General features: G+C 39.0%; 1 protein-coding gene across 1 annotated transcript; it reads left to right on the forward strand.

The window, feature by feature from the left end:
* Window positions 1-8,801: 8,801 nt before the first annotated feature.
* LOC148036163 (uncharacterized) lies at window positions 8,802-25,645 on the forward strand. Its single transcript, XM_087678889.1, has 3 exons — window positions 8,802-8,888; window positions 8,989-9,135; window positions 22,223-25,645. Exons 1-3 carry the CDS (start codon window positions 8,802-8,804, stop codon window positions 25,136-25,138), a joined length of 3,150 nt encoding a protein of 1,049 aa, XP_087535015.1. The 3' UTR covers window positions 25,139-25,645.
* Window positions 25,646-27,096: the final 1,451 nt, after the last annotated feature.

Genomic DNA, 27,096 nt, shown 5'->3' on the forward strand with positions numbered 1-27,096 from the left:
AGATGAATATGACGATCAAACATGCATCACCCTTCCTTACATAAAGTGAGAAATCTACATCAAAAACATAAAAGCCAACATTGATAAGATACTATCCTATCTTGTCATAGACTACCATGCTCTAGGTGTTTGTTTTAGCCCATAAAGCACATTCTTTACCTTGCACATATATGTGGAATGCTCTAACTCCTCATAACCTACTGGCTATTCCATATACACCTCTTCTTGCAAATCACCATGCAAGAAGGCATTCTCTACATCCATGTGCTCTGTCAATCCCAACCTTTGGCACTGCCAAAGCAATCACATATCTAAGGGTTGCCATCATAGCAATTAGAGTGAATATCTCTTCATAATCTATGCCATGCGACTATGCATAGCCTTTTGCAACCTGCTTGCTAATAGAGCCATTTACATTATGCTTTATTTTATAGACCCACTTACAACCAATAGCTTTCTCACCTTCGGACAATAGTACTAGATCCCAAGTCATGTTGGCCTCTAATGCACCCATCTCCTCATCCATTATTGCACCCTAGTGAGCATGATTAACAACCTCCTCAAAACAAGTGAGCTTAATATCCTCAACTACCTTTACCATATAAGCTTAATGGTAAGCTGCATAACCCTTATAATCAAGTCTTCTAATCCCTGGTAGACCTATGTATCACTAGATCACTCAATGGATCCTTTACATTACCATGTGCTCTCTATACTCATGAGAGGTGCACCTACAACAGATCATCTATATAACGTGCATTCAAAGGTATTAAGAAATATCATTTTCTAACATGCTATAAGGTCATAAAATGACTCCTTTTTCTTTAAAATTATGATTTTTTTTAAATTATAATTTTAAAATATTTTGTAGATATAATCATATAAAATTTACTAAATAAGATATAATTTCTTTGAACTCATGTGGTATCTTACATATTCTATAATGTACATCCCCCAGGTCTCTATACACATGGTATCCTGATTGAAGGAATACCAAGCTCATCATCCAAAATCTTTGAACCATTAGAGTCTCCATCAAGGACCACATGACTTCTTCCCCTTGTCATTACTTGCCTCACTAATAAATGCACTTGAAGATGTGGGACTACTCCTTACTCTCCTAAATTGACTGTAGATCTACTACCAAATGACGTCTTGAGTCCACCAAGAGTCCATGATTCCTCTCTTTTTTTCTTCACATGACTCATGATCCTCAATAACATCCAATGCATCTCCACCAAATGCATATCAACTACTCATCTCATAAAAAATAGCCTTCTTGTGCTCACTCAAAATCACCACTAACAAGCTTATAGCAATGATACCCTTTTTGCTCAATAGGGTATGCAATGAAAATGCATTTTTTAGCCTTTAGGTCCAATTTATTCCTCAACTCATTAGAAACATGAAAATATGCAATACAACCAAATTAGGTTTCTTATCTGTAAAACATTTTTCGAGAGTCGTACTATGAGCTACAACTATGCAAGACCTATTCATAATGTAGATAGTAATATAAATAGCCTCAATCCGAAAATACTTTGACATATTCTTTTCAGCCACCATTAGTGCATGTATGTGTAACTTCTATAATATTTCCATTTTTCCTTTTTACAACCCCATTTTGTTGTGGGATATACCTACATGTAAACTATCACTTTATCCCATGAGACCTCAAAAAATCACTAAACTCATTGGAGATGTATTCTCCCCCTCCATCTAACCTTAAGCACTTAAATTTCAAGCTTATTTTTGTTTCAACAATAGCCTTGAAAATTTAAAAGTGCTCAAATACTTCACTAATCTCCTTTATAAAATATACGTGTATGCACCATAAAGTGAAAATTTGAAAATCATTAATGAAAGTGACAAAATACTTATTGCCACCAAGGAATATATCCTGGATAGGCCCCCAAACATTTGTATGTACCACATTAAGTTTATTTTTACTTGGAGCATACCAGAATTGTCAAGATGGTATCTTTGTGCTCTAGAATATATCCCTTGGTGGTGGCACTAAGCAATCATCAATGAAAGTAACAAAATACTTATTACCACCAAGAGATACATTTTTCATAGGTCCCCAAACATTTGTATACACCACATTAAGTATATTTTTTCTTGGAGCATACCAAAATTATCAAGAAGGCATCTTTGTGCTCCAAAATATATCCCTTGATGGCAATAAGCAATCATTAATGAAAGTGACAAAATACTTACTACCGCTAAGTGATACATTCTAGGTAGGCCCCAAACATTTGTAGGCACCACATTAAGTATATTTTTGATTGCATCTCTATTATGCAAAAAGGGTTGCCTTGCCTTGCTTGCTTCCCAAAAAAGGGTTGCCTTGCTTGCTTCCCAAACTGATACACTTCACAAACTTTATGTAATTCTGCTTACTTCCCAAAAAAGGGTTGCCTTGCTTGCTTCCCAAACTGATACACTTCACAAACTTTATGTAATTCTGCAGCTCTGTAAATATATACAAACCTATAATTAGCCCTTTTGATTGCATTAAGTTTAGCCTTTGTAGATTTTCATATCTAGTGCATTTGTGCTATGTTTTAATATATGCAACCACACCTTTACTTTTAACATACATAGTAGCATTTATAGTAAATATTTCAACATCCAAAGTAAGCATATAGCCAATTCTACTTTCTTTTGTAACCAACTTGCACTTATTGTTGAAGTCTTCAACAAAACAACCCTTTGCATTGAATCTAACTTGTAGCCCGTGCTCTACCATTTGAGAAACAAATACCAAATTCCTTGTGAGATGTATGTCACATATAAAATATCTAAAAAATACTTTGTTTAACCATCATACAATGACAAAGAAACTATTATGATATATGAAATCGAATGACATAAATCATCATCTGTCTCTACATAACCTAGACTTTGTAAAAATCTTACATCTCTCCAAACCATTCAGCATGGCTAATCATATGATTAGATGCCCCACAATCAAAATACCATACATCATCACATGTTCCATTTCTTGTAATAGCATTTATCATATGTCACATAATGAATAAATGCTCATTTTTGTCATCATTCTATCTTAAAGATGATGCATAACTTCCTTGCTACAACTTGCCACTTCGAGCACCATCCTTCTTATCAAAACAATGGGTTGCAATATGTCCTATTCTTCCATAGTAATGGTTGATAATAGTAGAATTACTAGAACCTCTATTCTATCATCCATCTCTCCCTCTAGAGCTCCCTTGCCTCTAGAATTACCACAACCTTGTGAAATCTGCGTATCACTAAACTATTGATTTAACCTATTTTGTTGGTTACCACCACCACGTCCCATACCATGATCTCTTGAAGACAATTTACCACATCTCCTTTTTGAACTTGAGTAAAAATATTTGACCTATTCGCCACTTCTTTCAACAAATGATTCACCCTACATGTTGATCTATTCAATGATCATGAGAGAGACCAACTCGTCAAAATCTAGAAAGAGCTTCTGTACATATACAAAAGTAACAAAAGATTTCCAAGCCTTCTCATTATTAAGGCTGCTCAAACTAGATGAAACCAAATCATCATCATCAAGCATTGCATCAATAGCTACCGATGCATTTGCAATGCTTCTCACCTTCAAAGTATACTCATTTACATGCATATTTTCTTTCTTCAAAGTAGTCAACTCTTGCCTGAATTAAATCTTAGTACCTTTGTATTTACCAAAAACATATTCTCAAATATTTTTCAATTTGCATTTGAACTTTCTACATTTCTAATATACCCCAACATAGTGTTATCAACGATTGTAGATAGCCAATACACATTAGGAGAAATATGGACTCTCTTTTTTGCCCCTTAAGGGGTTTCTCTCACCTCTCTCTCTCTAAAAAGAGATTCCAAAATAATATTATAAAAAGAGATCTTCTACAATCAAGCAAATCTTGTATTTGTATTTTCAATAGATTTCACCTATTATTTTATTCCCAAACTGCAGGATTAGGTCACTTTTTCTCAAAATCCTCATAACTAAAAAAACACAATTCTATTTTTTCTAAAAACGGAGCCAATCATTGATACATGACTCTTTAATGCCCTCATGACTTTTCAACATTAAAATATATTAGAATCATTCTCATTCTCGCTTCTTAAAAGGGCGGAAGTTAAAAAACAATATAAAATGACGTACACATCATATTTTAATATTATTTTTTACCCAAAGACACCTTTTTGACTTGAGATTTTCCTTGTAAACTTTCATCTTTTTCGAACAAGTATATACCTATTTCTAAGGATTTTTTCATTCCCTCAGAAAGCTCTAGTTTTGTCCCAAATTTTGTGTATTCTTCTCTTTTCCTCCAGAATATGGTTTCTTGCATACAAGTTCTTCTGAAGTAGCATTGAGGAGTAGTTTTGATACCATTTGTTGAAATCAAATAATCTCTATCTACAACACACTCTACCCTGCTACGAGCCATCTCCCTCTTCAGAAATATGCAGTAAGAAATCTCCGTCTTCAACAGTCTATACTACAAGCAATCAAGTGATAATGGAGGTATCTTTATTTTTTAAATCTCTATGATGTTATTATTCTTCACAGTTGTTGTTCAATCCTTAAGCATCAATTCATAGAGAAAGAGAGAGAGAGAGAGAGAGAGAGAGAGAGAGAGAGAGAGAGAGAGAGAGAGAGAGAGAGAGAGAGAGAGAGAGAGAGAGAGAGAGAGAGAGAGAGAGAGAGAGAGAGAGAGAGAGAGAGAGGAGGGGAGAAGGGGGGGACAGAGAGGACTGTGTGAGATGAACAAAGAAAATAAGTGATAGAGTGACAGATAGTAAATTAGGGCAGAAGATAAGATGATGTTATTGTTTTCCACTAGCCAAGCTTCGATATGAATGTGTTTAGGGTTTCCTTGATGAATTTTAGTTGAGAGAGAGAGAGAGAGAGAGAGAGAGAGAATATATTTTGGATAGAACAGAAGATAAGATTTGATGCTAATTAGAGGTAGATTAAAAGCCAAGATTACAGGCTGATTAGGGGTTGATTAGGGTCTATCAAGACTGAAAGCAAGAGAAAGAGACAAGAACCAACTAGGTTTTTAAAAAAACACAGATATAGTGAATCAAAGGGGTGTAGTTCTATGATTTGAATGTTAATCCAAGTTAAAATTTGCATACATTTTTTTTTTCAGAATGCAAGTGCAGGATGTACCAAGAGAAAGAGAGATATTCACTTTCAATTGGAGGATGAATATGCACCAATGTTCAAAAGAACTATGAAAAGAGATGATGCAATAAGATACAGGATGCAACAAGAAAGAAATGTAGGGAAAAAAATGTGGACCTTTGGGTTGATGGGTGCATTTATCCACCCGATCCACTCACTCGAAGGCCACCACAATTTGAAGGGCTTACATCATTTGTAAAGTTTGCTTGTGAAGGCAATGAAGGATTGTATGGATACACATCCAGACTTGTCACACAAGGATTAGCAGGGGTTCATCAAACCTTGACAAATATGCAGGCAAGATTACAAGGGAATATGCAGTCTTTGATGGAAAAGGATAGATTATTGGCTGAGAAGGATAGGGAGAACCAGAACCTACAATAAGCAATGTCTGTCATTGAAGATGCTATGCATGCTACACACGTGCAAAATATGGAGTTACAGTCTAAAGTCAATGACTTGGAGAAGGAGAATCGAAACATAGAGAGGAAGCTCACAAAAACTTTGGAGATTGGGCCCACTTTAAAAACCAAAGAGGCACATCGACGCATCCGATCAATTAAACCAATTCACCAATTAACCAAAGGAAGTGGACAATATCATCAACAGATATATGCTCAATCTGCTACAATGAGAAATATGTTTCCTCATGCAGAGAATGATACTATTGCCGAAGTCCTTAGCAAGGATATGGTCAAAAATGCATTGGAAAATCGTAAATTCAAGGACATTGTGGATGGTGTTGCTAGTGAACGTCTTAGGGATGTGAGCAACTTGTTTACTGTTACAAATGCTCAGGGATTATGTGACAAGGTGGGAATGAGTTTTGAGTCATATAGTATGCTCTATCAACAATTGGATACAGGTTTTAAGCAAGTTTTCAATACTAAGCGAGTAATGCCTTTGCCAAAACCATTTCACATGAAGAAGGCTCGAAAACAACTAAATGAGAAAGTTTTAGAACTAATTGGTGAGCCTACGCATCTGGAACATACACACATATTGAAGTATGGTTCCAAAGAAGTTGCCTTTGTATTGAATGAATCCAACAACTTTGTATTGGATATATGTAGGGTTCAGATTGCTATGGTCAAGTTCTACAATATGTCTATGGAAGAATATAGAGGCAAGCTTAAGTTTGTCCTCAAACTTGATGAGAGTGAGATTATCAAGGGACAAAAACTTGAGCATGTGAGTATAACACTTATGAATCGAGCATTGGATCCCAACATCAATAAAAAACATCCTTTATACTTCAGTGTACAATCAGAGAATGAAATATGGTGGCTTGCAGCATTTGAAGTACTAAAGGAGGACCATGAAGTACTTAAAGTTTTTTTTAACCTCACTAATATAACCCAGTGTTATTCAACAACAAAATAATGGAGCAGTTTTACACAAAAAAATGGAGACCTAGATAAAGATAATAATTTTGATACATTTAGAGTCCACAAGAGAGCACAAGTACCAAGGATATGACACGTCAATACTCATATCTCTAACATGAGATGTCTTATAAATTTTCTTTAAAATTTCGAAGGTTTGTCACTATGTTTTTCAAAGTCGATTTCGAACTATGTTTTTTAATTATGAAAAGTCGATTTTGAAATCCTAAGACAAAGATATGAAAATTCCAAACCTTGGAACATTCACTGGCCTAGAGAGAGAGAGGGGGGCATGAGGGGGGTGTCAAGAGATAGAGAGAGGTAGGGATGGGGTGGAGAAATGAAATGAAATGATAAATTTAAAACTCATTTACACCACAGTAAGTTTGAAAGTTTCATATTTAAGTTGTCTCTCCTTTCATTTTTTTGCCATTGCTCTTCACTCTACCCTCCACCTTTCTATCCTTCATCATCACAGCCATGGCACGTTCCAAGCTTCCTATCAAAAAGGCGCTTGCGAGAGCAAGAGCTCAAGACTCTTCTGAATCTAGTGAGCATACTGTGAGTAACAAAGATCCCCTGGTGATGACCAATAACGATGGCCCTACTGCAGCTAATAATGGTGGTGCTATTGTGGCCAACAATGGTGGCCCTGGTGTAGTCGATAATGATGGTTCGCCATTGTCCAGAAATGGTGGTCCACATGCTCCAACTGCTCCACCTCCCACTACTGCTCCAGCTCGTAATACACGCCCTCCAACACATAAGAAGCGAAGATGGAGACCAGGCACAGCTGTGCTACATGAGATAAGGAAATTCCAGAAGAGTGCCGACTTGATTATTCCTAAGGCACCATTCTCCAGGTTAGTGCGAGAAATACTGCAAAATCTACAGTCAGGGCATCATCACAAGTTCTTTTCAAGGAACCAGGCAAGGAATGTGTGGCAATGGTCAAGCCAAGCCTTGCTTGCTCTCCAAGAAGCAGTTGAAAGCTACTTGATTGATCTAATGAGTGATGGTCAACTTTTAGCCATTCATGCTCGACGTATTAGTATTAAGCCCATAGATCTGGTTCTTCTTCGTTGGATCTGCAATAACAAGGATGAATTTAATCTTAATGTCAACAATATGCTTTGAGAAGCTACCTTGTAATTGGATCTATGTTTTTAGCTCAGGTTTGGTTGTAGATTGTAAGGAGCTTAGTTTTGGGTTATCTTTCTAGTAGACCTTCAAGTATTTGATAGTAGTGGCCTGCAAAATGGACCAAAATTTTCCCTAGCTCTAGTTGTACTTGGTGCGATGCACTATCTACTGTGTATTTCATAGTTTCGCAATGCTAAATCCGATATGTGATATTCTATTTTGACCATGATTCGCATTGTGTGAATTTTCAAGTTTCCAATTTTGTAAGTAGTTTTGTTGAGGATAAATTCAATGTGCAACCACGTACACATCGGTGATCGGTTGTACATGGGCCGATGCACTATATCTTTACTGTATTTAGTGGTTTGGCAATACTATATCCGATATGCGATATTCCATTTTACCCATGATTTATTTTTTGTGAATTTTTAAGTTTCCAATGTTTCGCATTGCGAGGTTGATAATACATTTAATCTGCAGTTGTGCACACTCATTGGTGAGTTTTTCTATTATCAGTGCAGTATAATCCAGTTAACGCATTTTCAAAAAAAGATTGAACCGTCAAATTTATAAATCAGAATCTGGTGAAACTTCACCCTCATGCTGGGCATCAGAAAAACTCATTTATATTACAAATTTGGCCCCATCAAAAGCCTCTGGGTCACTTGTCCGGAGGCTCGCGTATGGGGCCCTGAATCCCTAGATTCAAGGCCCCAGACGCGAGTCTCTGGATAGGTTATCCAGAGGCTTCTATTGGGGCCAAAAAAAATTTGGGTGGTTGATGTGTCCTTGAGGAGTCCACAGGTAAAATTTCATGTCAATCGGAGCACTGGTGATATTTTTCCAAAGCCTGGATTCATTAATTAAACTTTTAGGGTTTTGGAAAAGTTTGGCTATAAGTTTAAAGTTTCACCTCATTTTACACATTTCACTTTTGAGTTCTAAGTTCTCTCTCCTAGAAGACATGGTATGCACCAAGCAAGCGGCCCGGAGATACCCCCTGGAAATTCCATACAGCAGGCACGTCCTCCAGTTCCACCACCACGATGCCAGCATCGCAAGCGTCGATGGAAGCCAGGCACAGTGGCTCTTTGCGAGATCCGCCACAACCAGAAGACTACTCACCTCCTGATACTGAAGGCTCCATTCCAGAAGTTGGTGCGGGAGATCATGGAGGGCATACTGATTAGGAACAACAAGACCTAGTTTCCAGATACATCACGCACGAAACAACCCGATCACTGGACTGCCCAGGCCCTCCTTGCACTACAAGAAGCTGCTGAACCCTACCTCATCAACTTGTTTGGAGACTTGGTCTATGCAGCGGTGCATGCAAGGAGGGTCACCGTCACCGATAGGGATGCAAGTTCTTTCGGAAATGGAAAGATAGTCCTCGCGGAGGTCAACAAGGATAGGGGTGTACAACTCTAAAGCACATGGAATGTAGCTTCTGAAGACATTTTGTAAAGCCCTGGTTGTAATGGACCCCATGTAAATTGTTATTAATATGAATACAAATTTTTTGGTGTGTCTTATTTTTGTTTAGTCACTTGTTATTTATTTTATTTACGTCGTTGAGTTATCGTTACATGCGTTCGAACAAATACATGTTGCACATGAATTTGATAAAGCACTGCATATTAAATTTAGGGTATGAATCGTATTGCAAATAAATTCGACAAATAAATGTAACATTCAAGTAAAAAACAATAGTAAACGACACGTATCACAAACTACATTGCACGTGAATTCAACAAACATCGGTTTTCATTACTTGAAGAGAAGATTACAAAGTGCATTACATCGATAATGCGATATCATTAGGCAATAAGTACATCTAGTCTCTCCTAGGGTTCTTCGAGCTAGGCTCCCCATGGTCAGAGCTATTTTTTATCATAGGCAACAATACATTTTGCCCCAATAGTTGTTGTCTAATGACAGTGGGGTCTTCAACACCGACAACCATGCCACGGGCCACCATGGAGAAAAGTGGGCTAGACCTAGTACTTGTGAATAAGTAGAGCAGCTTCGAACGTCGAAGCAACACTACTTTCTCTAGGCTGGAGTTGGTCAGGATGGTCTTGAAGGGCCCAGCCTTTGTTAGTGCCCTCAAATTCAAGAAGTTCTCAGCAAAAGCAGGGGAGCATGTCTTATGAAATACAATAATGTCATTGAAAAGCTTCCCAACATACTCCTTCAATGCTGAGTCTTGCACCCTTCCTTGGCTACCAGATTGGCCACCTTGCCTAGATGAAAACTCATCTATATAGACAATCTCCTGCATCACACAAGTTCAGTATCAGACTCACTATGCATGGAGTGTGCTGAAGATATATACATCATATTTATATGAAACTTAACCAGTAGGGCCTCTAGGGCATCGAGTGTGGCCCAGTGGCTCCCGATGCCCTAGAGGCCCTACTGGTTAAGTTTCATAGGAAACTGAGAACATTTCCTTCTCTGCATCATCTATCTGCCGCTGTAATGGAGCATCCAGGTCTGCTCCTGCCACCACTGGGCCACACTCGTTTCTCTCCTGGGTAGGCACTGGATAGTCGGGTCGAGGACCAAAAAGGCTTTCCTACAACCACTCAAACTCCTCATCAGAGATCTGATACTGTGGCGCCGCATCCTCAATTTTCTCTTAGATGCTCACAATGGCAGAGATGTCATCGATGTTCGTGCTATCATAACGAGCCACCTCATCAACATGTGCTGGGGCATCTTGTAAATCAAAATCTATGAAATCACTAGGTGCATCATGCACCATGATACAATATATCTCTTCTTCCCTTAGCTCCAACAACTCTAGCTAATGCCAGGAGGCATATTTCACAGTGGATTCCATGCCACGGTGGATTCCGTGAGGTTTTACGGTGGATTCCGTAAACTTTTTTGACCGGGGCTCATACACAAAGTGGACTCTTTGTGTGAGAAGTTGATGGGGACGCCTATCCTTTTCGGGCGTTTCATTAATTTAGTGTGTACATGGGTGATTCCATAGCGGGTGATTCCGTAAAATACATATTAAATTAATAAACGTTTATGAGTTTAGAGTGCGCACTCGTAATAAATTAAGGTTAGGATTGATTTCTAACCAATTGATTTATTTATGTAGTTGAAGACTGCTAGGTATTCACTTTTATCGGTTTAATTGTATTATTTTACTAACGATTGTGAATGCTTCAGTTGATGTGTAGAGATAGCAGCAGTGGCAGAGGAAAGCATTGGAGGATAGCGTATATTCGAGTTATCACTTATATTTTGATGGGTGCATACCTTAGGCATGGCGCATATTTTTTGTCGCGCCTATTTATTGAGGTGTTGGATATTTATTTATTATTTTGTATGTGCATGGGCGCACGATTATGATATTTGTATTTGGACATTGTATTGGGTACGCCTGACTCTTTGGGCGCCTGCCCATTAGCTTTATTTCTATTTTGTGCTAAAGCAAACTCAAAAGCCAAAAGCGTACTATTTTGTAATTTGGGCTATTATTTGAGCTTGAAGATGATTAATACATAAAATACATGCTTTGTGGAGCGCTCACACAAGGCATGGGGGGAGATTGCACCCAATTGGTCTCTTGTTCATGTCGTGCATGCTTTTTACCTTGAGTTTTGTGCAAAAAGTAGAATTCTTTTGTTCTTGGGGACATTCCGGCATTCACTACGCGAGCATACAACATTTGATCTGCGCACCACTAGCACATCCTGCATGAGTAGATATTCCACCCCCTCGATGGTGATAGCATGGACAGAAGCGAGGGGTGGCTCTTCGCTCGTGGGCATCTCATCAGGGCAGGGAGGTGGGTGAACAATGGCCAAGCTCTGTGCTGCCTCAACACTTGGATCGAGAGTGATCTCCTCAGGCTCCCTCTCAAAATACTCTAGTTGTGGCCGAGAGGGTGCGTCGATGTCCTTGTCACTATCCTCTTGCACCTCAGTGCACATAACATATATGGCAAAGGTGGCATCCCTCTCAATGAGATCCATCGTGATGTGGACCTGTGACGAGGTGGGCACTGCTCTAGAGCAAAGATGTTGCCCCACATGCACCAAGGCTCGACTTATCACCTTTGCATGGCTGGATCCGGCACGCAAACTATACAAAAAATCCATGGGAACCCACCTGAGAGTGGAGTCGGAAATAGAGCAAGTGAGAGAGTTCACTGCATCATAAAATGATGTTAGTATACTAGAGTCAGGGTCTATAGTGGAAAGCGAGCTCTCTAGACTCAAGGTTATGCAAAACCTAGGGTATATCTAGTCCCCTATGTGCGCGTAGCGTGTGGAGCTGATCCATGCCGCGAAGGTGGGAGTGGTAGCCATGGCACACAAAGAGAGAAGAAAGGAGATCACAAGTGTAGGGAAGTGGAGAATGAAAGTGAAAATGAGTTTGGAGTTATAGCTTTTATGTGTCTAGGGTTTTAAATAAAGGTTCTTTATAAAGTTATTAACCCTAAAGTTTTAAATTAAAACTCTTACCTTAGTTTCTTTATTTCAGTACTTTAAAGTCACTGTTAAAATTACTCATACAGACAAACGCTTCATTCTACATTATTATATCCTCGAATATATTTTGATCACTGAGTATATTCAAGTCTAATGAGAGAAAATATATATATTTTTTAAAGAAAATAAATCTAAAAGACCTTCAAAATCCCTTTGGATCCAATTTAATATTAAAATTTAAGAAACGAGCAACAGAGATGCGCTACAATATATCATTATGCAAAGACAATATTCTATAGATTATAGACCTCTAGCCTGAAATTTAATTATGATTTTTACCTGCACGATTGCGTAATTACAGTATGTATTATCGCACGCTTGGATCACAGTAAACTAAAATTTAAAGTACTCAGAAGTTCAAAAAAGGTATGTATTCGCTCTTTATAAAGTTTTTTTTACAAGGATTCCACTATCTCAAGGATATGTGAAGAAGCACATTGTTTACATGTCATGGATTGCTCACTACGAGTCCTGATGTTTCTATTATCTAACTTGAAATAGAAGTTGCAGAGGGGCTCATTGGATATTAATTGGATTTCTTGTCTCAGAAAATAAATGGGCCAATGACTCTTTGCGCTGACTACGAAAGTCTTATGACCACTCCACAAGATTACCACATCTATAAGCGCTATATGTGTCTCATCTCGAGTATCTTGATCCAAGCTGATTCACTCCCCTCGCAAAAGTCACCATCTTCTATATCGAAAGCGAACGCATAGAGTTTGTCTAGCAATAAAATACCTGTAATAAAAACAAAAATAATGGTAAGTGAATGCGACTAACACAACAATTCATCTAAGTGAGAGCTATGTCAATTAAATCAAGGTATGCAAAGTAGTAAAAAAGTTTTACCTGAATGTAAGATCAGATTGGTTGACCCTGCCCTCAATCATCTCATCAAAATGTGTTATTTTGACTTGCCAAGACTCACCAAATAGCTGACTCATCCATTCCTCGGATGGACACTTGCATTGATAAGTAATCTTTGTTTTCTTCAAAACATCACATGAACCAAACAAATGTGTAAACAATGAGAATGGAATAAACCAACTAAGATGCACATCTTTGGAGCCTGTGGTAGGTTTCATAGCACTATTGATGTCAGATTTTATCTTCGACTTGCAAGCTCCTGACAACTCCAAGCTACCAATCAACCATTCACCACTAGACAGTGGTGGCAATGGGACATGCTGCAATCTCTGGCTTTCTACCACATACAATGAATTATAAAAAAAGATATTTTGAGTGGCAAGTTGACTTGCAAAGTTATTATCATAGATCAAAGAACCTATCTCTTCATGCCAAACATGTATCTTGCCTCTTAAACATTCCACATTATGCCATTCATGCAAAGTCGATGGATATAGAGTTGTCAATCAAACAAGACTGAATTAGAATACTGCAAAGACTTTTAAAAACAACTCTGATACAAAAGAATAATCAATGATAAAATTTAACAACTTACTGTTTTATTTATAATTTGCAATGTTGTTCTTGTTGTGTACAGAGATTTGTTTGTGCATATAAACATGTTGAATCAACACTTCTATTACTGCGCTTGTGCCATTAAACACTTTTCTGAACTCTAGAATTCTACCTTTCCAATGTTTGCTAGGGTTCCTTATGCCTGACCTTGAAACTCCCTCACGTACTTGGGTGCATCAAAATCCAATCCAACTTATAATACTTATCACAAATCCAATTACCGCCATTATCTTTCCTATTGAAGACCTCCACTGCAAGTATGCTACTGATGTTTTTCCTCCATGTGAAGACATCTGTAACAACCAAATACAAAAGTTACCTATCAACATGTGTATAATTTGCAAATGTTCTCTCCAAAAGAAATTAAATTTGAATGGATCAATTTAAAAAAGAAACATTGTACCTGTAATTTCTTTCACAAAGATCCCCAGATATGTTGAACAAGAAGTTGACTTATAGCAAGACCATTGTTCCTTCACTGACAGATTCCTGCAGTACAAAAACAAAAGAAATCTTGGGTCAAAGCATACATATAACTTATATAGGCTTTGTCCAAATGCATTGAAAATTAACCATGGAACAACAGTAAAAAATGGCAATATACCTGTGGCTTTCTCTGCAAAAAAGCCCAAAGATGTTGTAGAAGTTGAGTTCTTAAAAAATAATTGTTCTTCACCCTCAGAGATTCTTGGAGTATAAAAACAAAGGAAAGCTTAGTATGAATATAACTTGTGTACATTTTGTCCAAACGAGTGGAGCAACAAAAAAACAAGACAATATACCTGTAACTTTGTTTATAGAGAAACCCTAAGATGTTGAAGAATAAGTTGAGTGTTCAAAATATCACTGTTCTTGACTGTAAGAGACTCCTAGAGCACCAAAACAAAAGAAATTACATGTCAGAGAATGCACATAACTTGCACAGGTTTTCTCCAAACGAGATAAAACTTTACCATAGAACATCCATGGAAGAGAAAAATATACCTGTAGAGTTTTGTGAAGAGAATCTTAGGGCTTTGGTAAAACAAGCTCTGCTCTCATAAAACACGTGAAACTCTCTCTGTGCTTGTGCAGAGCAAATGAAATTTTACAAGGTTACAGATAGGGCAAGCAATAGTGAGGCTATAAAATTTCGTCAGGAAAGAAGAAGTGGGGAAAGAGATATGACAAATTTGAGTTCTGCCTAAGAAAGAGGGGGAAACTGAAAAGAGGAGAAAAGAAAAGTCAAACATAAAAAATAAGAAAATGAAAATTAGAGGCACAAACTTCCAGGAAGTGACAGCATTGTAGTCCCCACATTTCCCCTTATTTTATTGCTAAGGGAAGATTTGGGCCAAGATATGGCTAGAAGATTCATGTTACATGAATCTAGAATCCCAGCTCTCTCATTGGTTAGGCCTATATTTGTTTATTCACTCCTTAAGGGGCAAAAAAGAGAGTCCATATTTCTCCTAATGTTACATTTTTGTGTTTTGCATTTCATTCTTTCCACGCCTTTAATTCTTCTATAGTCATAGGATCTTTTAGCTTTGGTTCCTTTTCTTCACCTGAAAAAGCTCAAAGAGGCATATTCTAATAAGGAATTTCATCACATGAAACTTCCATGATGGATAGTTATTCTCATTTAGCTTCTCAATAATATAGGATTTCCAATGCTCTCAGCCATTATGACACAATTGATTACTAAACATCAAGCAAAACTTCTGCAAGCCTTCACAAGATGCGCACAATAATAAACTGAGCAACCTTTTTAACTGATTGCTCAATAATATATATAATCTATAATTTATTTGCACCTTGTATTTGGTTCTTGACAAACACCTTAAAACTTACAAATTTAAAACTATAGAACAATCATAGTTGGCCATAACTTTTGCATACGCTATTAGATTGAGATGCTCTATAGCTCAAAAGGAAGAGCACAACAAGAACTATATGCATGAGCACCAATAGAGTTAATTTTGTATAGTTTTTAGTTATATGTTTTATATATAACAGAATAAGATAGCAAGCATTCACAATAAATGTGTATATATTGAATGCATACATGTTGCTCGCGTATACGACATGGTTATGTTAAAGCTTGGCATTGTTATTTATGCCTACATATGCTTGTGTTGAGATCTACATCTTGGATTTGAACTTGATTGGTTGCATTTGAAAAATGGTGACTTCCTTCAATGATTTTCACATGTAGGCTTGAAGACATATTGAAGATTTATTCTGTTGGATGTATATACAATATCTTGTGGACACCTAGATGCTATGAGCTCTATGCATTGAGCTTTCTTTGCTACTTTGTTAGTTTTTGCTCCAATGGGAGTACTTAATTTTTTTGCACAAAGCTTAGTTTATTTGTGTCACCAGACACTCTCTTGTGTTCTCTTGGTTTATGCATACACTCTCAATATAGAGTTTATGATTGTGGACTGATTTGCCTTTGACTTGGACACCTTGTAACACTTATTTTCAATGGGTTATTAGTGGTAGATACATGCTTGTGATGCATTGTGATATGCATCTATGTACCTAATACCTTGGATGTTTTCAAGGTCTTTGTTGATACTCGATGGTTTATGCTTTGTCTTTACACTACTAGTTGCATCGTATGTTCTGGTTGCTAGTCGGATCTTCTTGGTAATGGGAGCTTACTCTTTATCATATTTTCCTATGGTTACATGATGATTTACTATAGTTTTATGGCTAGCCAAATTGAAAATCAATTTTGAGCAGTTCTTTTGAAAGTAGACACTTGTATTCAACATCATAGTGCTTCCTCCTTGTGGACAACAGTGTATTGGCTCGATCTTCTTGTTGTTGCACACTTTTTGGCTTGGTCTTGAGATTGCTTTTCTATTATTACAATAGCCCACACTCTTTTTATTTGGCACACATAATGGCACGCCCTTCAAATCCTTCCAATGATCGTGCTATCTTCAACATAGAGAAGTTGGATAGCAATAACTTTCAATATTGGAAGACTCTGATTTGACAAGTATTGGCGCAAAAGATGCAAGTCAAGCCATTAAAATTAGATGGCATAAAGCTAGAATTTTATGATGTAGGGGGATAGGAAAAGATTGATGAGCTATGCAAGCCTACCATCATTTTGTCATTATCAAAGCAAGTATAATTCAATATCACTGAGATTGAGGGTAGTGCTTATTCATTATGGAAAAAGATTTGTGATCTCCAAAATAAGTAGCGTCCTGTAACTTAGCTATGTTGGATTAAGAAACTCATGGACCTTTGCATGAAGGAAGGGATGTCTATGTCTTCTCATTTAAATGATTTTCATTCCAGTTTTAGCCAACTTATTTCATAAGGTCTTAAGTTTCAGGAGAATATTGAGTCTCCTTTCTTCCATGTCACACTACTTGAGTCTTGGGATACATTTCGCATTGCTATGAGTGTAAACCCTCCTAAAGGTGGCTTTCAGCTCAAGGATGTAGAGGGTGCTTTGCTTAATGAGAAAGAAAATAATAAGAATGTTGATGGAGCTTATACTTCTTTTGCACTTGCAGTGAGAGGCAAATAAGGTGGTAATGGGAATAATAATTGTAGTAGAGACTCACAACCCAACACGGGCAAGTCTAAGTCTTGTGAGCAATTAAGAAATAAGTCTCATGGTCCTAAGTCCTCTCTTACTTGTTACTATTGTGGGAAATAGAGTCCAAAAGATTGCAGTGCCATAAGATGCACAATTATAGGCATGAAAAAGGCAAAGGAAAAGTGCATGATAATGACAAATCTTTTGATGATGCAGCATTGTTCCTAAGTCCAATATTAAGGTAGAAGAGATAAATGCCTTGGAGTTTAGCTCAGATGCTTACATACTTGTTGTTACTCAATTGACCAATGCTCCCTCTTCTTACTTTTAGTGTTGGCTTCTTGATTGGGGGGATTTATTTCATGTTACCCCACATCATCATTGGTTTTATACCTATCACACTATCATAGATACAAGATTGGGAGATGACACTACATTGTATATTATTGGCATAGGTGATGTGAGATTATAGTTTGATATTGGTGCTCCATTTGTGCTTCATGATGCATGTCAAGTCTCAACTTTGACTAAAAGCCTTATCTCCACTCGACAATTAGATGATGATAGGTACCATGTCCCTTTTGGTGATTCTACATGGAAGAATACTCGTGACAGTCTTGTTTTTCCTAGAGGTGCCAAGATTGACAACTTATATCCTTGTATATACTGGTGATAGTTTTAATTTTCCTAGAGGTGTCAAGATTGATAACTCTTATGACTTTTACTTGTATTTATATCTATTGACCATGTCTTGGCTGTGATTGATCTTCCTCATGTATCTCTTTGGCATCACCGTCTTGGGTATATGTCCCTTAAAGAAATGGAAGTACTCACTCATTCGCAGTATTTGTTACCTCTTGACTACTCATGTTCATTTAATTAATAGATCCCCATGCATAGTCTTGGTGGTAGAGTTGCAAAGGAGATATGATCTAGTAAACTTCCCTTGTATGCATACTTGTGTGTCTTTGGATGTGAGGCTTTTTGTCATATTCCCAAAGGCAAATGCAATAACCTAAATCCGAAGTATGTCAAATGTATCTTTATTGAATATGGTCATGTAGGTGAGATGGGCTATCACCTTTGCGATCCGTAGGATTGGAAGGTTATCCATAGCAACCATGATATCGTATGCCATGAGAAAAAGATGCATATGAAGCCAGAGCAGGGAGTTGAGATACATAGGGAAATATTTCAAGAGGAGCCATATGTTACAATATAGCTAGCCCCAATTATACAACTTGTTGCAATTGTTGATGATGTAGTAGCCCAAGATCGGCCTATTGTACAAGATCATGATGTTGGATAGAGAGGACCAGCCATAGGCCATACAGGACCCACAGCTAGTCCCACAATGCTCCACCAAAGCCTCACATCCTCTTGATCATTTTGAGCCCTCTATGGATTATATCATGGTGATAGATGCCGATGACCCTCTCAATTATGAAGAGGCTATGTGCAGAGGTAATAGTCACTCTTGGGAGAGGGCCATGGAGTTTGAGTATGATTCACTACAAAAAAATCATACATGGGATTTAGTTACTTTGCCCAATGGAAAACATGCATTGTCATGCAAATGGGTGCATAAGTTGAAGAGTATCCATGGTTGCCTTAAGCTAGTATATAAGGCCATTTTAGTTGATAAGTTTTTTAAGGAGAAGAAGGGAGTTGATTTTGATGAGATATTCTCTCATGTGATCAAGATAACTACCCTATGCTTAGTGTTGGCCTTGGTTGGGTAGATGGATCTAGACTTGTACTAGATGGGTGTGAAAATGGCTTTTCTTCACAAGGACTTGTGTGAGGATATCTATATATAGCAACCTAAGGGCTTTGAGAAAAAAGGTGGGGAACACCCAGTGTGCAAGTCGAGGAAGAGTCTTTATGGACTAAAGCAAACACATAGGGGATGGTATTATAAGCTTGATGCCTTTATGCATTCACAAGGTCACTCCCGTAGTGATATGGATCTGTGTTTGTACATGAAGAAGGCCTACGATGGTAGACTTATCATTTTGGTGCTATATGTTGATGACATGCTGATTCGCTAGAAGTACTCATGATGAGCTAGATTTGCTAGAAGTACTCATGATGACATGCTGATTTGATAGAAGTACTCATGATGAGCTGGATGCTTTGAAGACTTAGCTAAGAATAGCTATGAGATGGACATGGTGTATGCCTCTCACATACTTGTTATGTGCATTACACACAACTGCTCTATAGGACTCCTCTACCTATCACAAAAAGAGTACCTTTATAAAGTCTTTGAGCGGTTCCATATGCAGGATGGTAAGCCTATTGGCTGCCCACTACCTTCTTATGTGCAAGTTAGTTAGGCAGATTGTCCCCAATTAGATAATGAGAAGGCCAAGATGACCAAGGTCTCATATGCATCCATGGTGGAACCCTTGACATATGCCATGATAGCCACTAGACGTGACATAGCATTTATAGTGGGGGTTGTGGCTCATTATATAGCGACACCTGATATGCGATATTAGGATGCCATGAAGGGTATCATGAGATACCTTAAGGGCATCGTAGATATGTGCATTTGTTATGGTGGCTAGGATATTGGAGTTGTGGACTACATAGACATTGATTATGCAAGACATGTAGATAGTAGGAAGTCCACATTTGGCTATATCTTCACCTTTGTTGGAGGCATTGTTTCTTGGATATCGAGGGTGTAGAAATGCACAATGTTGTTTACTACGAAGGTTGAGTATATTGTAGCCACTGAGGCTTACAAAGGAGGCCCTATGGTTAGGTTGTTTAGTGGTAGACCTTAGTAATACTATGACTCTTACATTACATTTGGACTCTATGCGTGCTATTCAGTTGGCATGTTATCTGATCTTTCATGCAAAGACCATGCACATTGAGGTCCATTACCACTTCATCAAAGAGGTGACTGAGGACAAGCAGATAGAGCTTTTCAAGATCTCGATTGATGAGAATTCTATGTATTTGTTCATTAACAGTCTTCCAGTGAAATGTTATGCCTTTCTTATGAAGATGGTGGGCGTAGAATGAGATGATGTTTATTCCCCGTATTGTTATACTTATATGTACATTGTACTTTGTCACTTTTTTCTTGTTTTTTCCATACTCAGGTACATCACCTATAAGTAAGAGATTGTTCAAGATCAAAGGCCACATGTGTCTAGTTGCCTATATCTACTTGTACTTACTATTTGTACACTTATACACTGCAGGTGGCAATTGCTTGTCATTGCCACTTTATTCTTTATTCTTTATATAACAATAGAATCAGGGAATGCACATCACACATAGTGATGGTTGGAGTTCCCACATATTATCTTGCTCTCTCTTGCTTGAATCTCTATAGTTCTTGCTTCTTTCTTGCTTTCACTTCCACTCTTGCTCACTTTTTATTAGGCATATTTGACTTAAAACATATTATGCATATTTGAAATTCTCGATTAGGGGTTTAGATTTGGTTTCAACATTGTGATTTGAGCTCTTGTCTAGTTTTCACAAGAACCCTAAGATTATAAAATAATCAAGGACCACCACTCAATGATCAAGGACTACCTCACAATGCCTTAATCCCTTCTTTACCTTGCCATTCATAAAATAACTATATTGAGCTCTCATAATCAAAATCAGTCTTGTTCATGTCAAGTATTGAAGAGAGAGAGAAAATGAGAGACATAGAGTGTGTATGAGTGTATTGTAAGTTACACATTCATATAGTTCATAATATAATTTGGTCTATTAAGTCAGAGAGAGAGAGAGAGAGAGAGAGAGAGAGAGAGAGAGAGAGAGAGAGAGAGTGTGTGTGTGTGTGCTTTGTAGATAAAATAATGAAATAATTTTATATTGTAGATAGAGAGACCTACTCTCCTTGCAGCTTGGAGAAGACCATGCAATAGAGAGGGTTGAGTACCTATCAAAATGAATATACAAACATGAGAAGAAAAGTATGGAAATTTAGAGTAAATGAGAGCTTATTAAGACAACCTATATGTCTTAGTGAAGTAGCAATAGTAGCAAAAAAGCCATTTTTAGGAGTAGCTTGAGGCTTTATGCCTAGCAATGGAGGTGGTAGGCAAAGATGGCATCATATTGAAGTAGTGGAAGAAGAAAACTGACATTCACGCTAAAGTATGAACCATACAATACACACTCCATTTCTTGCCACTTGCCATGTGGAAAAAGAGAATAACGTATGTTATGAGAGCTTAGAAGTTTCTTTTCCAATCATTGGGAAATCAAAGGGTTGTCATCTAATATTTCTTTTTATAAAACTTTGGGTTTGTTTGTAGTAGCCTTATCTTTTCCCACATTTTATTATGTTATCATTTTATAAAATTTTGGGTCTTCTTTTCTCATGTTGTGCCACATAAGCCCTTGGCAAAGATTTCTTTGGCTTGGGATAGCCGAGTCTAACATTTTTTGAATAGATAGAGAAGATATAGAAGATTGGAAGTCTCACCTCTTTCCTTTTCATTATTATATGACCTTAACCCCTCTTTATTTCTTGAATACCAAACGTCTCCTCCTTATGCCACATAAGCTTAGGAACATCTTTTGGTTGGTTTAGAAGTCCCAAGGCAAAGCTCTTAAAATATAAAATATAGAAGAAAAAGAATGAGCTTTGCGAGTTTACAAAACCATGCATTGGGCTTGACGAGCAATGCCAACTAGTACATAGATTAAACGAGAATGACAAAAGACAAAAGAAAAATATTAAAAAGAGAAAATTATGATTCTTTGATTTTTAAAAATAGATAGATCATACAAAGAATATAAAAGAAAGAAAAGAGATTTTACTAAAAGGAGAAAATTATTATTCTTTGATATTTCTTTAAAAATCAAACGAGAAAAATTACAGGGGAGAAAAGCGTTGGTTTATTTATAGGGGCAAAAATGGTGGTCTATTTATAGGACGCTTACGGATGCTTAGGCTGAATGCGTCTATTTATGCTTCAAGGGCGCAGTTGTCTCTGCAAGCGAGGAGGCGGAGGCGGAGGCGGAGGCGGAGGCGGAGGCGGAAGCGGAAGAGGCACAGAGGCATCGGCGGCTCAAGCCTCAGCTGGAACCTAGAAGGAAGGCGCTTCCAAGAAGAAGAACCATGAGTCGGAAATTGCGCTCGGGAATCGTCGGGGATGTATCCTTGCAAGGTAAGGGGAAGGGGCGGAAGGGCAGCGTCGGGAACATACTCTTCCAACGAGGTAAGGGTAAGGGCCGGAAGGGGAGTTCCCTCAGATGGGGTATCGATGCAGAGGAGGAATTAGAGGCGGCCATGTCCGCCGAGGCAAGTAAGATTGAAGCCGTGACTTCCGTCGTGGCCCTGATCTGCCACACATGCAACGCCGCCCTGGTATCGCGATCCAGCGGTCATCAATTGTCGGCCGGATGCCACCATTCCTTCTGCCGCATGTGTCTGGCGAGGTCCGTGGCACAGCAGCTCCTCGCATTAAACTTGCCTGCACTGCCGGACGATATGCAAATTGTTACAGTTGATGATATGTTAGCTGGTCCCATCACGTGCCCGGCCGAAGGTTGTCGTTTCCCCTTGTGCCGGGAGGACCTGCGAGTCGTCCTAGGGCCCGGTATTCTGAGCTTCCTCGATGATTGCCTTGTGTTCGGTTTGCTCCAGAATGTTCTCTGCCCCGCCCTGCATCGTTGCCCTAACTGCAATCATGAACGTAATGCCGAATCCTTGCTGCTTAATCCTGACGACCTTGAGACCCTCGAGTACAGAAACATCGGGATGATTGCCAAACGCCATGCCTTTAACACCTCTGGTGGTCGCGCTAGGCGTTCGAAATCGTACTATGTTGAAACCCTCAGGGAAGCTTTGGCAGCTGCTTCAGACCTCTCTCTTTGCCCGTCTTGCTGCTGCTTGATCTGCAGAAAGTGTGGTGACTGTCTAAAGAACCTTATCCTTGCGGAGGTTGCTGCTGCTCGACAGCTGCACCCTCATCAATGTAATCCTTCCCTCAAACAGTGCTTTGACATGGCACGCTCATTACTGAAGCTATGTGCTGCTTACAGCTCCTATGTTGAAACAGCTAAGGACGACTCATTGTCAATAAGCAGCAGCAGGAGTGGTAAGAAACGAGGTCGTGATCGACCTGCACCACTTGAATTGCAGAGCCTTACAGGCTGCCTACAAGAGGTTTTCGGGAAGGGTGACCATGTCCATCAGAACCTAGATGCAGATCACGCCAAACATGGCCTGGACCAGCACATGCTGATGAATGTCAATTCTGTGGAGCAACAGAACCCAACTGGAGGTTTTGAAGTGGAGTCTAATCATATTGAAGAATCTGATGATGATTATTACAGTGAAGAAGATGATGATTTTACCTTTGTGCAGCAACGAGTCATCAAACCAACACATGCCGTGGATTACCAAGCACAAGAGGCTCTGAGTGAGCTTACAACTATGCTGGAGAACTTGCATAACAAAAACATGAGCTTCCTACCACCGGCCATTGTTGCAATGTTATGCTCACACAAGCTGCCTCGTCAAGTACTGACATGGTTGGTGCGGAATGACTCTGCCAAGGACATTGTGGCACGGAGCAACCTCTATCGGCAGCTGATGGCTTTCCTGCGTATTTTGTCTGAGAGCTCATCCCTTCTTCCTTTGCTCTGCTCCCCCCAGCCTAAGCACGACTGCTGGTTAGATATTTCCCGATGGGAAACACCAGGCTCAGTGATAGCAGACTTCAGGAAACTGTACACACAGGCCCAGTTGAAGCTGCATGGCGAGCTCCGGTTTGAGCAGTATAGTAGCTCCGAGGAGTGTGACCAGCAAAGTGCTGAAAGTTTTGCTCTGATGGCTGAAATCAAAGAAACATATATGCACCTGCTGAGTAGAATAAGATCATGGGAGGTGCAGACATACAAGCATGAGTGGTTGCCTGATGCCTCCAGGTTTTTTTATGACCGGGTATGGAAGTCCCTAGCTACACGCTCCAGATGTGCTGAGCAGTATGATAAAATCAAATCACTCTGCAAGAGAACGACTTCGGGCAGCTCAAAAAAATCAGCACTGGACCACAATCAGATGCTTGAAGCTGAATACAAGAAGGCCCTTGGGCATTTGCAGTTTGGGGAAATGTCTCTTTTGCCAAGCCACTACTTTCGGAATGAGAACACGAAGGTCAATAAGGCCACAGTCAACAAGAAGCGTGCCCGGGCTATTGTGGAAGAGATCACACAACTCAGCACCACGCTCCCACTAGAGTGGGCCTCGTCCATCTTTGTAAGGATCGATGAGCAGCGGTATGACATGATGCGGGCTCTGATTATAGGCCCTGCAGACACCCCATATCAGAATGGTGTGTTTCTTTTTGACATAATGTTTGGTGAAGATTACCCACACAAGCCTCCCAAGGTGCAATTCCTTACCACCGGGGGTGGTAGGGTGAGCTTTAATCCCAATTTGTATGACAGTGGCCATGTCTGCCTGAGTCTGCTTGGCACTTGGAGTGGGCCAGCATGGAACCCAGCAGAATCTACCCTCTATCAAGTGCTTGTGTCCATCCAGGCGCTTGTTCTTGTGGCTGACCCTTACTACAATGAGCCAGGTTATAAAAAGCCTGTCTCCGGACAATGTCAGAGGGGGCGGCACTACATGCTAGACCAACGCCTCAACACTCTCTGCTACTCAATCTTGCCTGCCCTGCAGACGCCTGACCCTATCTTTGAAGATGCCATTAGAGCACACTTCCGCCTAAAGGCTTCTGAGATTCAGAAGCAATGTGACGCTTGGATATATGAGGAAACCAGAGAATCGACCAGAGTTCAACTCATTCAGGTGTCAAAGGATGTCCAACAAGAATTGGCCAAGCTGGCAAAACGGTAACCAGCAAACTCATAGACGATTGCGGCTGGCTTGATCTCTGATTTGTGTATAGCTTATACAATTATAGGAAAAAACTATCAAATCCTTACTCAAGTGTACATATAAGTCCTTTTCTCCTCAGCAGCATTGCAGTTGGGGCTTACATGCCTCATATTTAAAGATTGAGAAGGGATCAATTTGATTTGTTGAGATTGCCTTCTTACAAAACAGCCAAGCACCATAGTGGAGCTTGGTTTAAAGACCATTCAAAATTTGGAATTCCTAATTGCTTCTCAAAAGTTGCTAGTAATGCCTATTAGGATTTTTTGTAACCTCGATGGCCCTACTATGGCTCTACAATTTTCAAGGAAATTTCAAATAGGGATGTGAGCAAAACTCAGGGCATTTAAGAAACATTCAAGGGAAATTTGTCAAACTTCTTTCAAGTTTAAGTTTGCAGACACAAGCAATGTCCATGAGGCTTAGCATCAAGTTGATTGCGAGGTTTTGAAGATACCATGGTAGTCTTTGCACAAGAAAGTTTATGAACTTCACAATGTCAGTCGAAAAAGTGGCACATATGTAATGGTAGAGAAAAATTTGAGTTTTGAGTTTACAAAATTGGCAATGCTCATGAAAATGTCTTTGTAATGATATGTTATGTCAATTTGATATTGCTATGTAATGCTCCTAGGATACAATGTTGAATGTTTTTCTCTTTGTGAGGAGGGCCACAACTTATAATCATAGGCAAGTCCTCTCCTTGTAAACATATAGCATCTAGGCAACCATAATCTATAGTCTTAACAAAATGTATAGCATCCAAGCAAACCACATGAATAGCTTAGTATCACTGTAGGTTGCATAGGTTTTTTGGCTTTTCTCCTCCCTCATCTAGTTTGAATTGAGCTTGCAATCAAATGACAAAAGCAACTCATGGGTCAAAGGCAAAGTGATGCATAATGCATAACTCGTGACACTAACAAGTGAGCACATACTAGTGATCAAAGTTGTAGTTTTGAGGTACCTAGTGTTTGACATTGCATGCATCTTACCCAAATTAGCATTGCCTACATAGGCCTATGTTTTGCAAGAGACTATAACATGCTAAGTTCATACTAAATCAATGAATTTTTTGTGACTTGAGACTCAAATGTTGCATGGTTGAGGTATATGATTTTGTAAGATTTCCATCTATTGATGTAACTAGACATCCAAGCTAAGCCATCAAGTGTGCAATGAAAGATGTAACATTGGATGTGATAGACTTCACTTGAAGGTTGTGACTTTTGCCCATCTAGGGGTGTTGCCTTTGACAAGACAGAAATGTGTGTTTCTTGTAGGGTTTGATTGAGCCATAAAATTGAACCCCCACTTTTGGATCAAAGGGGCAAGATAGGCAAGGGGCGAAAGAGCCAATAGATTAGGGTGTGAGACACGCCATCATTGTGGTTGTTGCCATGCTTGATAATGGCATCACTCAAAGTGATCAAAACTTTTAGTACTAATACAACATAGTATCTAAGTGCATGTTTTGCACGTGCCGTAAGGAAGAGAGCAAGATCTCTTTGGGTAGATCCTTAGGAGACCCTAGTTCGAGACTTCAAGCACACCATGGAGAACAAGGTCACTTCTAATGGGGGAAACCACGTACTCAGGAACTTTCACCCCTTCAAATTCCTTAAAAACTTGATAGGTTCTTGAAATGGGGAGTGCCATACCCACTCTTGGGTGCTAGCTTGTAGGTGAAGTCCCTTCCTTGTTGGCTTTTTGTTGAAGCCTACGATGGGGATATCACATGAACATAGATATGAGGCACGTGAGGGTGGTCGTGCCTTCGAAGTATGTTGTCAATTTTCTAGGGGGATTGGAGTATGTGGGTTATAGTGCGTTGATAGCTAGACCCTCACCTTGCAGACCAAGATGTAGTCCCTCACATGCTTTTGACTGGTTTTGTATACAGTCTTGCATTGTGAATA

This window comes from Lygodium microphyllum, chromosome 5 (genome assembly GCF_053477565.2).
Source record: "Lygodium microphyllum isolate KBCC chromosome 5, Lygodium_microphyllum_v1.1.10, whole genome shotgun sequence".
NCBI lineage: Eukaryota > Viridiplantae > Streptophyta > Polypodiopsida > Schizaeales > Lygodiaceae > Lygodium > Lygodium microphyllum.